The sequence below is a fragment of the Octodon degus genome, unplaced genomic scaffold, assembly GCF_000260255.1.
Source record: "Octodon degus isolate 3935 unplaced genomic scaffold, OctDeg1.0 scaffold00057, whole genome shotgun sequence".
Lineage (NCBI taxonomy): Eukaryota > Metazoa > Chordata > Mammalia > Rodentia > Octodontidae > Octodon > Octodon degus.
This window is the reverse complement of record NW_004524633.1, coordinates 1,957,877-1,973,121: the sequence shown is the minus strand read 5'-3', so window position 1 is coordinate 1,973,121 and position 15,245 is coordinate 1,957,877. Positions and strand designations below refer to the sequence as shown.

Below are 15,245 nucleotides of genomic sequence, written 5' to 3'. Positions count from 1 at the left end.
GAGAGAGAGAGAGAGAGAGAGAGAGAGAGAGAGAGAGAGCGCTTCTGTGTCCTTTTGTCACTTACCTAAAAGAAATGGAGAAAACACATACCCAGGGTCCACTACTGGGTCCTCTGGGAACACATCTTCCCTTCCTGTGGGTCAGGGAACCTGCTTGGAGAATCACAGGTTAGAGGAGTTGAGGTGCTCAGAGGCGTGCCAGGCCTACCGAGAGACCCCAGGCTCTGGGAGGGACTCAGGGAAGGAGTGGTTCTACCAGCCCAAAGCTCCTGGTCCAGCCAGAGGCATTAGGTGATTTACAGTGATGGCAGAATGTGGCAGGACAGAAGAGGCCTTCAGTGTCCCCCAAAAGGTCTGTGTTCTCAGGGCAGTCCTCTTGGGAGACTGGAGCCTTGAAGGGGTGGGCCCCAAGGGGAGGTCTTGGGGTCTTGAAGTACTAAAATTATGAAACTCATGGAAAACAGTGGAGCATGTTCACAATGCTGGGTTTGGCAACAATTTCCTTTTTTGGTGGGGGGATACTGGGGATCGAACTCGGCCTTGCACTTGCCAGGCAGGCCCGTAGGCCACTGAACTATCTCCCAGCAATTTCATGGATATGACACTAAAGCACAGAAGCCAAAGCAAATATAGATAAGCTGAGCTTCATCACCTTTAGCAACCTTGTGTGTCGAGAAGGTCGCTTTCTTCGCTGTTTCCAGCCAGCGTGGAAGGGGTCCCAAGTCATCTTAGGTTATCAGGGCACAGTGTGCCTCTCCATGCATTTTCACAGCCGTAGTACTCCAGATATTTCTCTGATTCTTGTAGGGATGGCTTGACCTATCTGCTTAGCTACCACAAATATTTCTAGCAACTGAGAAAAGCAACCGTGGGTTCCATGGCCTTGTCCGCTCTCATGCCATCCTCGCCCTTCAGAAAGTCTCCTCATCTCTAAAAGAAGGGAGATGCTCTAGAAACTTCCAAGGAGACTGTGGGACAAGGTGGAATGCACCCAGTCTCCTGCGGAGAGGAGGTGACGCGCCATCCGTGTGAGGATTCTCACCCTTTGGTCTGGCTGCCCCCAGCAGCTAGGGTAGTGGGGCACAGGGTGGGTGGGAGCACTTCGAGGGCACCAGGCATGAGGCAGGCACACTGTGGGGAGCCTCTCAGCTGCCCTGCCTTCAAAACTGGTGGGGCTTCATGAACGAGCATGACCCATGTGGCTGCACCCTGGAAGGTGGGACCAGGTCCTTCCAGCCTGTTGTTTGTTGTTGTGTTTGCAAAGGAGCCCAGAGTTCTCTGGGGTCTGCCGCGGGCCATCTTGCCTGCCTGTCCTGTGAGGACCAGGAGAGTGTTGCGCCCACCCCCCTCCTGCATCAGCTCCTCACCTGAATTAGCTCCCCGGCTGCCACAGGTCAGGCTGGGGCCCCCAAGTGCGGCAATCCAGCTATCACCCCAGTTTTCTCTTCCCGCCAGAGATATGTGTGTGTGTTGGGCCACATGGATGGCGCCTTGAAGGGGTGGGAGGCCTTGAGGTCTTGAAGTACTTAAACTATAAAACTCACAGAAAACAGAATAGTGGAGCATGTTCATAATGTTGGGTTTGGCAACCATTTCTTTTTTTTTTTTTTGGTGGGGGGATATTGGGGATCGAACTCAGGGCAACAGACTGGCAGACAGCAGCGAGAGGAGCTGTCAGCCTGGCCTGGGGTCCTGGGGACCTTGTCCTCGGCCGCCTCCTAACACGTGCATCCATCAGCCATCTGCAGCGCCCTGCAGTCCCAGCCCGCGGGCAGTGGAAGAGAGCTGCGCCCCAAGGCCCCTAGAACTGTCGATGAGGAGTTCCGGGCTGCAGGGCGGGAGCGTCTGGAGGCGGCAGGAATGACCCTCGCTTTGCGCAGCCCTCAGAGGGCAGCTCTGGGAAGAAACTTTCCAGCCAGGATGCGGTGTGATGCGTGCGCTCCCCCTCTCCGCAGGACCCAACCCAGCGACTGAGCAGCGATTCCTTCCTGACCCTGCCCACCTGGCCTCCCGCAAGAAGGAAGCCCGCGTCTGCTTTTCCACAAGGTCACGGATCACCTGACCGAGTCCTCTCGCCGCCGCCGCCGGGCAGCAGGCGCCGCGCTGGGCTTCAGCCCCGAGCCCGCTCTGTGGGCGGGGCCGCCCTGCCCTCGCGGTGGTGCGCCGCCTCCCGCCGCCGCTCGCGCTGCGCTCCAGATGCGGCTGGCTGCTGCAGTGCGGGCGGGAGGGCGACCCTGGCCCTCCGGAAAGTGAGCCGGAGTTAGTGAGCGGAGTTATCTGCGCCCGGGCCAGCGGGAAGAGAGGCTGCGGAGCCCCAGGATCTTGCTAGCGGCGCGCCAAGCTCGGCCGGCCGCCTGAGCACCGCGCTGCCCGCGCCTCCCGCATCTCCGCGCAGGAGGCGCCCGGGCCTGGCCGGGCACTGGCAGCTCCGCTACTCTCGGCAGCGTCCCTCTGTCCAGGTGGGTACGGGTTCCTCTGTCCGTAGGAAGAGTGCTTCATCTTTGCAAACCATCAAGCCGAGAGCGCGGTGGGCAGCTACCTTGTGAAGCTATGACTTTGTGAGGTTGAATTCTCCAGGAATTCTCTTGGTAACGAGGCTGTGCCTGGAGCCAGCTCTCTTTTCAAGGAAATCCAAGGTGCTGTTTATTTTGGCGTGCAGCCTACTCTGGGGTGAAATAAGCATTTTGATTATTGTAGAATAGAGAGGCTTGGAGAGAACAAAACTGCAGAGCCAGGTTTCCGGTTCAGGACGAAGGAAAGGAGGTCTCTATATTTGGACTTGAGGTTGGAAATGAGGTCGAAAATGGGGAAATAGAGGGGGCCAGTGGGAGGGCACGGGAAAATGTTGGGACAGGGCTCACCAGGGGCATTGCCGGCCCAGGTGCGGCATGTGGCCCTTCTAGCCCTGGCTGGCTGCAGCTGGGTGGTCCCACCTGGACGTTACCACTGCCTGGCATGGCCCCCGCAGCATCCTCCTCCTCCAATCCCTGTAGGATTGGACGCCCTGAGCAGCCCTAGGCGATGAAGCCCGCCAGCCCCACTACAAACGCAGCTGCTGGGACAGAGCATCTCTGTGTCTTCGTTTTCTCATTTGAACTCAGACCTGGTTTCTGAGACAGCTGTGTGAGGGTGAAGGGAGGCGTCTCATCGGTGCAGGCTCCAAGTTGGCCTTAGCACCGGTTAGCATTCCCGCGAGACCCCTCCGAGCATGGACTGGTTCATTGCACTGAGCGCTGCTGCATTTTTAGTGTGGGGAGTTGGACAGGGATGAACTTGCAGGCAGTCTGACCTTCCGGAGTACACAGATTCATATGCAAGGTGAACCAGGGGAGCAGGGGCTGCACCTGCTCAAAGCCCTGGAGTGTTCTGAGTGTGAGGAGGCTGGGCCGTGGGTCCTCGTGCAGCATGGGCCAGGCAGGGAGTGCAAGCACAGCCACAGGTATGCAGGATGCCGGGTGTCGGCACTGCCCTGAGGAGTCAGGATAGCCTGCCTGTGTCTCAGCTGTGACCCAAGGGCTGCAGGCCACCCCCAGGCACTGTGCAGCAGTGCAAAGCGAGGTCGGTTCTGTCAGAGTCATGCGTGTCACAGCAGTGACTTCTTCCTCCCCCGAGCCCACTCTGAAGAGCCCTGGGTGATCTCTGGGCACCTACTGGAAGGGTGGGGCTGCAGAGAGGAGCCAGGCAGTGACAGTCCTTTCCTGTTGCCTGCTGTCCCTTCATACACAGGAGTTCCAAGCCCCCTCCCCCAATACAGTAACTGTCCTTGGGACTCACACCACACCGGGGCTGGGTTGCTCACCACAGGGACAGAGACCTGGGAGTGGACAGGGACCCCCGCAGCAGTCAGGGTCTGACATAACAGCACTGTGATATACACTGTCAGGGTCATGGGCACCCTGGCACCTGTTGACCCCTCCCCACCCCCTGCCTCTGCAGCCTCAGTAGGAAGAACGCCAGCTCCTTGCCTGCGCTTGGGGTCTCTGTTCACCCTGTGTCAGTTGAGGACGTCAGAGGCCATCTGTGGCTGCTCAGTTGTGGCTCCCTAGCAGCTGGACTGTAATCTGCCACCAGGTTGGAGCAGGAGGCCACTCTGCTGTCCGAGAGGAGCTTGGTGCAGCTGCAGAGCCAGGCCTGGTCCTAGCTCCACCGTGGAAAGAGCTGCCCCTCCCTGTGGCCTCGCCTCTGCCTCTGCCCTCCGTGGAGTCAACTGTTGCCAACATCCTGTGAAGTCATTCAGGGCCAGCACGCTGGGCAGTGCCAGCTTCCTCTCCTTCCTAGTGGGCTGGGAGCTGGCATGGGCTGACTTTCCTGGGTGCTATTTCCTCTACTTTAACTACTTTCTCTCTAATGGGCCAGGTGTGGTGGCGCAAGCCTGTGATTGCAGCACTCAGGAGGCTGAGGCAGCAGGATCCCCAGGAATGAGGGGACAGCCTGAACTGCAGTGAGACCTTGTCTCCAAAAACAAACAAAATCTCCAAAACCAAGTCTCTAACAGAGGGCCAGACAAATAGCGGATTAAAGTGCCTGCAAGCAGGCACAGGGACTGAGGTTCAATCTCTGGGCCTGCTGCGCCAGCCCCACCCCCAGGGCATGCTGAGATAGCAAATGAGACTGGGCATGGTGGCGCACGCCTGTAATCTTAGCGATTGGGAGGCTGTAAACAGGCGGATCACTATGAGTCCGATCTAGTAGTGAGACCCTGAACACCCTGTAGACCCTTCCCTAAAATACAAAGAAAAAAAACCAAAAACCCCCAAAAAACCTCTAACAGGACCTGCTTCTTCACTCTCCTCTTCAGATTCTCCAGGAATCCGGCAGACACGGCATTGAAGAGCTCCTATGAGACCAGGTTTCCTCCCCAGAATGGATAAGACTGAGGGTAGGCAGCAGTTTCCTGCACAGTGGGAAGGGGAAGGGCTGCAGGGATGGGAGCAGCTGAATGGTCCCCCTGCAGTGGGACAGGGTGCATACCAGGGGTCCTGAATGAATCTGGACAGATGGGGTGGAAATAGACCCTGGGGCTGCAGGGCACTGGGCAGTGACAGGGTCCTGCTCACCTCCCCAGTGACACTTGTGGGGCTCGCCCCTGTGACAGGTCAGTGCTGGTTCAGGTTCTGTGGTCGCACCTGGGTCCTGGCCGGCTTCTGGTAGGCTGTGTGGTTTGAATGTTCCCTCGTGTCCCCTAAGACATGTGTCCAACACATGGGGGGCGCCCTGCAACCATCACACGGCCTGCGTCCGGCACCCCTTGTCCCCGGCACCGACTGACTCCTGTGGTGGAGCAGCTGCTGGGGTCACATGGGACGTGCTTGAGTGCTCCAGGGACACGTGCTGAAGGCCATGGTACAGGCCTGGACCTGCTGGCTCCTGAGGAAGTGTCAGGAGCCTGGCAGCTGCCGTCACCTCATGGGGATGGGCCTGTCCAGTACACACCAGGGGACCAGCCCTCAGCCTGGCCCAGTCCTTCCCCAAGAGCTGCTGGACCCAGGCCTACACTGGCCTGTCCCCTGACGCCCTGGCCTCTCCTGTTTTTTCTGGCTCTTGGGCCACTCTGTCCCTCTACCTGTGTTCTGTCAGGGACGTGGTGCAGACCCTGAACTTTCTTATCTGCTTTAGTGTCTCTGATGGTGTGCTCACCCTCCAGCCGCCCTCTGCCTCAGGCGGGGGCTGCTGTCCACCCTCTTCTCCCCAGTGGCTTTGCTCCTGGCAGGACGCAGGACTGGCGGGCAGCGCGCTGGGGCCGCTGACTGGCTTCTCCCTGCCTCATCTCCATTTCTCGGGTTACCCTGGAGCCCAGTCCCCCTGGGCGGAGTCCTCAGGGGTGACACAGTCCAGACAGATGGTTTCTGGGATACCACCTACCTGGCCCTCCCTCAGGATCCCCACAGCCACAGCAGCTGCTGCTGGCTCCATTTACACTGGGGAGACTGAGGCACATGGTTCATCACTGTGCCCCGGGGCACAGGTAGGGGCCGCAGGACTTGGGCCTTGCCGGGCGCTGGGCTGTGCGTCCATCAGTCTGATCAGAGCCTCGTTCTGTGCCGAGAGGGTTCTCCTGATGACTCCTCGCCCGGCCAGGGGCCGAGTCCTGAGCTCTAGTGTGTGGTGGGATGGGTGTCCCCAAGTTCCTGATCAAGATCTCGTGTCCTCGCAGGGAAGAAAAGGCTGCACGGCAGACGGGGAGCAAGCGCAGGGCCCAGCTCAGAGTGTGTGTGAGCGTGTGTGTGTGTGTGTGTGTGTGTGTGTGTGTGTGTGTGGCACATGTGCTGCTCCCCAAAGGCTGCCCGCCTTGACCTCCCCAGCCCTGGAGTCAGGGCCGTACCTGCTCCCATATTTGGGTCATGGGCATTACTACTGCCGGAAGCCAGGGGCAGAGGGCCATGTGGTCGCCCTGAGGAGAACCTGTTCCCTGCTCAGCTGTGCCTGCTGACATGGGTAGCTCCTCGGGCCCTGTGGCTGGGCATGTAGGGAGGGCAGTCTGGAGCCCCGGAGCTGGGTGCATCTGTCGCTGCCCCGTGGATGCTTGCTGTGCACGGGGTTGAGGGGGGGAACTGTGGGAGGGACTCACTGGGCAGGATGCTGGGCAGCATGCCCTCCTCTCCATGCCAGAGCAGCTGGAAGCCTGGGGCCTTGAAGCCTCCTGGGGTGCTTGGCAGCCTAGGTGCCCGGCTGGCTCTGTGTCCTCTGGAGAGACATGCAGGTCCATGAGCACGGGGGTGGGGGGGCACAGATGGCGGCATCACTAGGAAGGTGGACAGCTCTGCCCGCCTATGGTCCCTGGCTTGGAAAAGCCATCGTGGCGTGTGGCCTTCCCTGTCCTTCCACATCGACCACGTCTCTCACCGTGGCCATGTCAGTGGCCCGCGGGTTCAGGTTCCTCTCTGGTCCTCTGTGGGTCCCTCCTCTTGAGATGCCCCTGGCCACACCGCTCCCTGGGGAAGGCCCACAGTGGCTCCATGACTTGTGGTCACACTTGCTGCACACTGAGTGGCTGCCCTTTCCATTTCGTGTCCCTTGGTGCCTTCAGCCCTGGCCCTGCCTCGGGACATGGGACGCAGTGTCCTTCATGCTGCACCCCCTTGCACACCCCGATGCTCTCCAGTGCCTCTGCCCTGCCCCTGCTGCTTCGCCACCACCTCGAGCAGCTCAGGGGTCTCCACAGGAGTCCACCATCAGCAAAGGCCCTGCCAAGCCGCACTTGTGGGCCGGCCTGGGGCTCTCCCGCTTGTCCAGCCTCAGGGGGCCGCCCTGAGGCACGGCAGCCACGGGAGCTAGACTTCTCATGTGACAGCAGGGTCTCCTGACCACTGGGCAAGGCCGCAGGTCCTCAGGCCCTGGCTTGTGATTCTGTTAGCACCATCACTGTTGTGATCCCTTGCATGCTTCCAGAGAGGGGACGTGGTGCTCTCGCAGGGACGGACTGCTGCCTGGCCTTTGCCTCTCGCTGTCCTGGCAGATTCCTGTTTACTCACTTAATGCCCATCCGCCAGGGAGATGGTTCAGTGGAGTGAGCGCTTCCCTGGCAAGCGCAAGGGCCTGAGTTCAATCCCCAGTTCAGCAAAAAAAAAAAAAAGCTCAATGCCCATTGTCTGTCACTTGTGTGACTTCATCCCTCCCCTGTGGAGGCAAGCTCAGCCTCTGGCCAGGAAAGCACTTCCAGAGCATCTGGACAGAGAGACTGGGACAGAGGACACCTGCACACATGTCTGTCACCTCCCTGGTCCCTCTCTCTGCACACTGCTGCTGGCCTTGTTGCGGCCTGGCTGGAAACCATCCCTGTCTCATCTCTGCTTCCTTGGGATCTTGCTATGCACCCAACACAGGTGCTCAGGGTGGAGAGACTGGGGTGGAGTGGAGACCTGAGCTACTGCTGCTCAGAATAGAGGGATCCACGGCCACAAAGGCCCCCTGCAGGGTCAGCAGAGTCCTACGATCTCCAGGGTGGGGCCCCCATTCTGTACATTTCGGCTCCACAAACACTAACTGTAGTAGTGACTGTGTATTGCATGACCACTGTTGCTCCTGCCCATGATGTCCTAGGGACCAGTGTGTGCTATCAACTAATTAAGTCACAATGAGCATGCCTGTTACTGTCCTCACATTTAGGACGGGAACTGCCAGAATTGAGGTCATTTCCTCAAGCAGGGACACTGACCCGGCTCCATAGTCCGGGTGCCGAACCTCTCCTGGGCTCAACTTTCTTGGAATGTGTATAGCAGAGCACTGCAGGGGTAATAAGGACAGCCCAAGAGGGACACAAAAGGGACGAGACTGTCACAGAGGGAGAAGGGCTTGGACACAAGCCCCCGAGAGCTCTGAACACCTCCTGTGGCCCAGGAGGTGACGCTGCTGGAGCCAGGCAGAGGATTCTATCCCTACACTCCATGGCCAGGCTTCTCTGAGGGTACTGGGCACACGTGCCTTGGAGGATACCTTCCCTGTCCCCTTTGAGGCCGCTGGCCTGTCACCCTCACACCTTTTCTCCTTGCCAGGGCCTCTGGAGAAGGCATTTGCTTGCTAAGCAGTTTTGGGGCCTCTGCCCCTGTTCTCTGCTCAGCATCAGAGGGAGCTTAGGTAACAGAAGAGGCATAGCTCACTGAGTCCTCTGGGCCATTTAGGTGACGCTGCGGGCATCGTTGCCTCATCCTGCGGCAGTGCCATCACTGCCACTTGGCACTGACCCAGCCTGTGCCTGGTCGTGGTGGCCCAGCAGCTGTGTGACCCAAACCCAGCAAGATGGTGCGAGAGACGTCTGTCTAGGTGCCGTGCGTGCAAATTCCACGCCAGTCTGCCACAACGGCAGCTGCTCCCCGCCCGGGCCCCGTTCCTTGCTGTCCCTGGGTGAATGTGTACTGATTTGGTGATGCCGCTGGGCATCACTAGGAGATGCCGCGGCTTCCTCAGAACTCAGTGTCCAGGACCCTTCGGAGGCTCTTGCGACCTTGCTAAGTGGGGACTTCTGCTCCGCAGCCTCCTTCGTCTGTAGATCCCTCTGTTCCCTGCTTCTCCTTGAAAAGTGCTCCACGAGTGTGCAGTGAGCGGTGGTGCACTTCCCGCCTCCCCTCTGTGCTCCCCGGCTCCACACCTGTCCCTTTCCACAGCCCCACCTTCCTTTCCTGCCATCTCTCCCGGACTCCACACTGTAAATTACTCATGGGTGGGCTTTCTGATGCAGGAAAAGCAGCGTGGTATTTAACTTTCCTAGTCAGATTTCTTCACCATGTTTTCTGTCACCCAGCCCAGGACCCGGCCTCACAGGGGGACAAGGAGAAGGGCTCCCCCAAGAGCCACCCGTACTCAGTGGAAACGCCATATGGCTTCCGCTTGGACCTTGATTTCCTCAAGTATGTGGACGACATCGAGAAGGGCCACACCATCAGGAGAATTCCGATCCACAGAAGGGCCAAGCAGGCCAAATTTAGCACTTTGCCTCGGAACTTCAGCCTCCCCAGCGGGGGTGAGCGTGCCCTGGCCACCCCACTGCTGCAGCACTGGTCCCCAGCAGTGCCCAGGAAGGGGTCCCTGGGGCCTCAGGAGCAAAGCCAGTGTCTAGTGCTGCAGGGCAGCACCTGGGCTGGGGGCAGCGAGCTGAGCCACCCCAGGAAGGCCCTGCTGGCTGAGGCCACAGGGCAGGGAGAGGATGCAGTGCCCAGCTGTGCCAGTTCCCGGCCCCAGCTCCTGCGAGCATCCAGCATGCCAGCCACACTGCCACCTGGCAGGGCCTCAGAGGGGCCCTCTGCTCCCCCAGCACCTTCTCCACTCCAGGACACAGGCAGTTCCTGCGATGGCACCTTCAGGCCTGCAGAGGGGGCTGCAGATCTCCCTTGCGCCAGGCCAGCAGAACTAGCTGCTGAGACCGCCAAGGAGCCTGGGGACCAGGTGCTGGGTGTCCCTGAAGAGGCCACTCCACCAGCTGGAGAGGCACAGACTCCGGATCGTCCCTCTCCCTCCTTCCAGAGTGCGCCTGTGGTCCAGGAGGACATGAGGGATGAAGGCCAGACCCCAAGTGCACAGCCTACACCCACGCCCGGCTCCTCCACCCCCAGCCCCCCACCTCTGCTGTCACCAGTCTCTGGGAGCGAGCTGGCCCTGGACATTGAGCTGAGCATCAATGAGCTCCCCCCTCCACCACCACCCCTGGAGCTGGCTGTGCAGAGTGTCAGTGTGCAGGTCACGGAGGAAGCCCTGGGCTTGGATGGTGGCCTGGGTCAGCAGCTCTGGGCCCTGCAGGGTGAGCTGGCCTGCCGTGCCGAGGAGCTAGCCAGCTGTGCCGAGGAGCTGGCTGGGGTCCGGGCAGCCCTGGAGGCCAAGGAGCAGAGGATTTGTGAGCTGGAGTGCCTGGTGGCCCAGTTGGAGAAGAGCAGCAAGGACACCTGGGATTCCTGGGGCCGTGTGGATGCTACAGTGAGCACTGACCCTCCATGCAGCCTGCGCTCCGTGGAGACCTGTGACAAGGGCGTCGGCATGACCCTTCTGAGCCCCATGGACTCTAGAAGCTGGGGAGCCCTGGGGGATGAGGGGAGCCCCCCCTTCATGACAGACAACGCCCAGTCAGGGGACCGGCGCCCGGCCCAGCTGCCCCTGCCACAGGGACCTGGGACTGTCCCCACCTCCCCTGTGCATGGCTGTCCTTCCACAGAGCTCAGGATTGAGGAGCCAGCCAGCTTGGCGCAGGAGCTGGATGAAGGCCTGTCTGTGGAGGGCACCACAGGCAGTGACACAGAGACTGCCTCGGTGACTGGGGAGGAGGCCGACTCCCAGCACCCGGGGACCCTGCCTGGGTCCCCGCCTGATGCTGCACTGGGACAGTACGTGAGGAAGATCCAGGAGCTGCTGCAGGAGCAGTGGAGCTGCCTGGAGCACGGCTACCCCGAGCTGGCCAGCGCCCTGCGGCAGCCAGCCTCCAGGCTCAGCAGCATCCGAGGCCAGCTGCTCAGCTCACTCAGCCTGCTGCTGTGGGCCTGTGCGGCCCAGGGCCCCCAGCAGGAGGCGGCAGGGTGCCCGGCTCCCTCCCAGCCCGCCCCCTGCCCACCCAGCCCTGGTGAGCCCCCTGTGAGGCCTCAGGAGGGGCTCCCTGTGTGTGCACATGCTTGCATGAGGGCTTCGAGCTTGCCTTTCAAGCTGTGGGGAACCTGGGCTGCATGACCCTGGGTGCCCAGGGCCTCCACTCTGCCCCGGCTTGGAGTTGGGGAGGCCAGCAGAATGAAGCCCGGCCATGCTTCTCCGTGAGCTGCAGTCTGGGCACTGGGAGGGTGCAGGGGTGGGCCCCCCCTCCATCATGAAAAACCTAGCATCTTGGCGGATGAGGACTAGGAGGAAGCCTTGCCCACGCACCCCTCACCCCCTTCCTCCTTCGCTGGCCCTGGCTTCCTGCTTGCCCACATCAAAGGCTTTCTGTGGCCTGGGCTTGAAGGAACATTGCCTTGAGATCTAGAGTTGTTTCAGAGAGAAAGAGACAAAACAGAGGCAGAGAGAGACCCTCCTCCCCTGATAGGCCACCAACCAAGCTACCTGGAGTCTGGTCCCTACCCGGGTCCTAGCAGACCAAGCTCCTTGTGGAGCTGGACCTTGCACAGCATGGAAGATCCATGCCCTGTGATTGTGCTGCTGGAAGCCCAGGGTCCTCACTACTCCCACTTCATGGGTGCTGTCTCGGGCAGCAAAAGGTGCTGGACCCTGCTCCCTCCAAGGCTCTGGTTCTGCTCCTGCCCTGAGCTAGTCTGGGCCTCAGGTTTCTCAGCTGTCAGACAGATGACCATGACACCTGCCTTTTCTTGTTGCTGAGACAAAATACCCAACACCCACAAATCAAAGGAGAAAGATTTATGTACCTCACAATTCGCAGAAGTTTTAGTTCATAGTTAGATGGCTGTAAGGCAGGGTGGCACATAGTAGAGGGGCCCCACAGAGGAACAGTCAGGGCAGGGCAGAGCAAAGCAAGCAGCAAGTGACAAGCCACAAGCAGTGACCGCAGCAGCCTTTTCTGTCCCTTGCATTTTGTACTTATCACACCTTGATCCTAGCATCAAACGGAGCCGATCACAGCATCACACATTAGGTCCAGCCACCTCTGAAAAGCCCACTGTGACCACATGTGGCTTTGGGGGACATCTAAACGCAAAACACAACAGCACCCACATCACATGGCTTCAGAGGGGCTCCCGAAGCCATGTGCCCCCCACAGGAAGTGACATCACTAGTGAGCATGGTTCTGCCCACAATGACCAGACAGCGGGGCACCCCAAAGCCCCCAAACACTTAATGCTCACGGTCTGGGCTGTCCCTGTCCCTCTTCACACCCTTGCAGCCTCTGTCCCCTCAAAGCTACTGTTTGGTTTTGCTGTCCCGAGTCACACTAACCTGTTGTCTGCCTAGAGCTCTCCCCATCGACCAGCCTTAAATCCATAATGAAAAAGAAAGACCATGGCTTCCGCGCAGGAGGTAATGGGACCAAAAAGAACCTTCAGTTTGTTGGGGTTAACGGTGGGTAAGCATCGCCTGTGGCGCCCGCACGCCTTCCCTCCCCCGCCTTGTCCTCACAGTCACTTGTCCCCAGGGAGCACCTGGTTTCCGTTCTCCAGGGCAGATGTCACCTCTGTGGTCCTGGGATGTGCAGCCACTGTGCACACGTTAGGCCCAGAGCTCGCGGTGCTGGTCGCAAGAGCCTCTGCTTTCAGTACATCTTGGCCTCCATGTTCCCTGCAGCCAGGACTCTGGGGGCCTGGGGAGTTGGGGGGCCACGGCCCCTTTCAGGGAGGCCCAAACCATAGCACTGAAACTAGCGCAGGCTCTGGTGGTTCGCTGGGTTTTACCTTTTATCCATTGAATTGTTTGTCCCTTTAACTTGCTGCCAGCCCAGCCCAGACTTGGGAATGAAGAACACACGATCTTTTGGTGTGGCCCGTCAGCCGCACCTTCTGTGGCCAAGGTGTGGGTGCTGGGTTTAAACATGGAGAAGGATGGGCTGGGATATTGCTCAGTGGCGTAAGTGCCTGCCTGGTAAGTGCCTTGGTCCCAAGTTCAGTCCTGGGTACCACAAAAAAAAAAAAAAGGACAAAGATTGATGTGATGTGAAGAGAAGCTGGAGTACTGGGTGCTGGATTTTGGGTGCAGGCACCGCACGTTCCTGGGGAGCCCTCTCTGTGAAGCCGGATGCTTGGGCAGGATCACGGGCCACAGGCTGTGTGCGCCGTGGCTGGCGGATACGCTGCTAGGCAGCCTGTGACTGTACTTTCTAAATCAGTCAATCAATGATTATGAAATGCCAGCCATGTGCCAGGTGTGGGAACAAAGCAAGACAGGGTGCCAGCCTTCTATCTTGGGCCAGTCAGGACATGAAGAGGAGGGGACAACATGCAGGGCACTTCCTAATGACCGGGAGGCCTGTGTGGGGCTTCACGGTGGACGTGGAGCCCCGCTGGCTAAGTCACACTCTGAGGGACATCATTAAAGGCAAACCACCGGCATCACGATGAGAGGTTCTGTGAGGGGCGGCAGAAACGACACAGCGGGGGTCACAGGCAGGTGCCAGCTCTCCCTGCCAGGTGGCCCCGCAGCCTGTGAGGTGCCATGTGCAGGGAGAGCCAGCCCCTCCTCAGTGTCTGGTGAGGCCCCGTGACTTCTGTGCCCGGCCTGGAGGACTCGGTCGTGGCTCCTGCAGCTGCCCGCTCAGGACGCGTTAGGGCCCTGGCGCTGGCCTTCAAGGCTTGGCAAGCAGAATGTACTGTGCAGGGCGCTTGGCCACAGGGACAGCGCAGGCTCTGGGACAGCATAGCCCCATCCCTGAGCACCAGGTGTGAGTGCAGAGCTCACTCAGGAGGCTTGAGCTGTGCTTCTCACCTGTGGCCCCCTCTGTTTGCTCTGCCAGGGTCCTCTGTTATGCCCACCAACCCAGTCAGTGTTGGGCGAAGCCCTGTCTCTGGGTTTGTTTTCTGCCTCTCCTTGAGGTGGGGTTTTGGGACGGTGTCAGAACACGACCCAGTTGCTGAACAAGCATGAGAACTTCCAGGGGGACTTTCCCCAAAGCCATGCTGAATGGAGCACTATGGCAAATGTCATGTGTCCTCGCCTGTCAGTCACAGAAGAATCAGGCTGTTCCAAGTGCAAGAGAGCGGATAGTCTCAGAGCACAGCAGGAGGCGGGCTGGGCTGGCTAACCTGGGCCCAGAGCCCTGGGCAGGGCCACCATTTAGAGACAGCACTTCAGGGGCCTCAAAAGCCATGGCCACTGTCCCTGTGGCTGTGTTCAGTGCCCGCACAACAGCATCCTCTGTTGGGGTCAGTGAATCTCCATAAACCTCACATGACTTTGCAGTAGGGTCTTAGCTGAGCCTGGGGACCCTGGCAAGGAAGGTGCCCGACACAAGGTGGCCCAGCCTTCACTTCTGCTCCTCTGACAGGGCAGGTGCCACATTGGGAGGATCACTAGAGTCCCAAGTTCCCCCACTGCTATCTGGGTACAAAAGGTCTCCCTTCCATGGGATGCAAGGATTTCAGGCTTTTCGGGGAACTCGTGGGGGATTCCAGAAGCAGGCTGCTCACAGACCTTGGCCTGTGAGAGTACGCGGGAGCACAGTCCATCTGTCACCCTGCCTGACGGCTGGCCTTGGCGTGAGAGCCAGAGCACTGACCACTGGGTCTCACCTGTGATCTTGCAGGTGTAGACGTGGAGGGTGTGGGGTACGGGGGAGTGGTGTTCACCAAGGCCCACTGTGCTTGACGGTGCTGACATGGGCAGGAAGGACAGACCGTGACCTTGTCCCCTTCTGTAGCTACGAGACCACCTCCAGCGAGGAGACCAGTGGTGAGGACAGCTCCCCTGAGGACCTGTCTGACAGTGAGGCTGAGAAGAAGTGCAGCAACCCAGAGTGCATGCGGGATGGGGACACCCACCCTGACACCAGCCGCAGCGCATCCCAGGAAAGTGGGACTGAGGAGGGAGCTCCCCAACCCAAGGCCGAGAGGTAAGACCCACAAGGATGAACAGGAGGGTGAGGGTGAATGTCCACCCTCTGTTCACCCACCCATCCATCCACCCACCTATCCATTCATCTGTCCATCCATCCACCCACCCATTTATCTTTATTTATTTTTGACAACTCATACAGAATTTTACTTAACCCATCCATTTATCTTATCCACCCATTCATCTACCCATCCACCCATTCATCTACCCACTTACCCACCCATCCATCCATCCATTCATCCATCTACCCACCCATTTATCTTTTTTTTTTTTTTTTTTTT

At 59.3% G+C, this 15,245-nt stretch overlaps 1 protein-coding gene across 1 annotated transcript in view; it reads left to right on the top strand.

Annotated features, from left to right (window-relative positions):
- The first annotated feature begins 2,235 nt into the window (after positions 1-2,235).
- The window catches only part of Kank4 (KN motif and ankyrin repeat domains 4), a 22,445-nt gene continuing 9,435 nt past the window's right edge, over positions 2,236-15,245 (top strand). The window contains exons 1-6 of the mRNA XM_023718329.1: positions 2,236-2,459; positions 4,799-4,879; positions 9,239-10,999; positions 12,168-12,187; positions 12,378-12,487; positions 14,771-14,962. Coding sequence (XP_023574097.1) covers positions 4,840-4,879; positions 9,239-10,999; positions 12,168-12,187; positions 12,378-12,487; positions 14,771-14,962 — 2,123 coding nt within the window. The 5' untranslated portion in view covers positions 2,236-2,459; positions 4,799-4,839. The remainder of the gene's footprint in view (positions 2,460-4,798; positions 4,880-9,238; positions 11,000-12,167; positions 12,188-12,377; positions 12,488-14,770; positions 14,963-15,245) is intronic.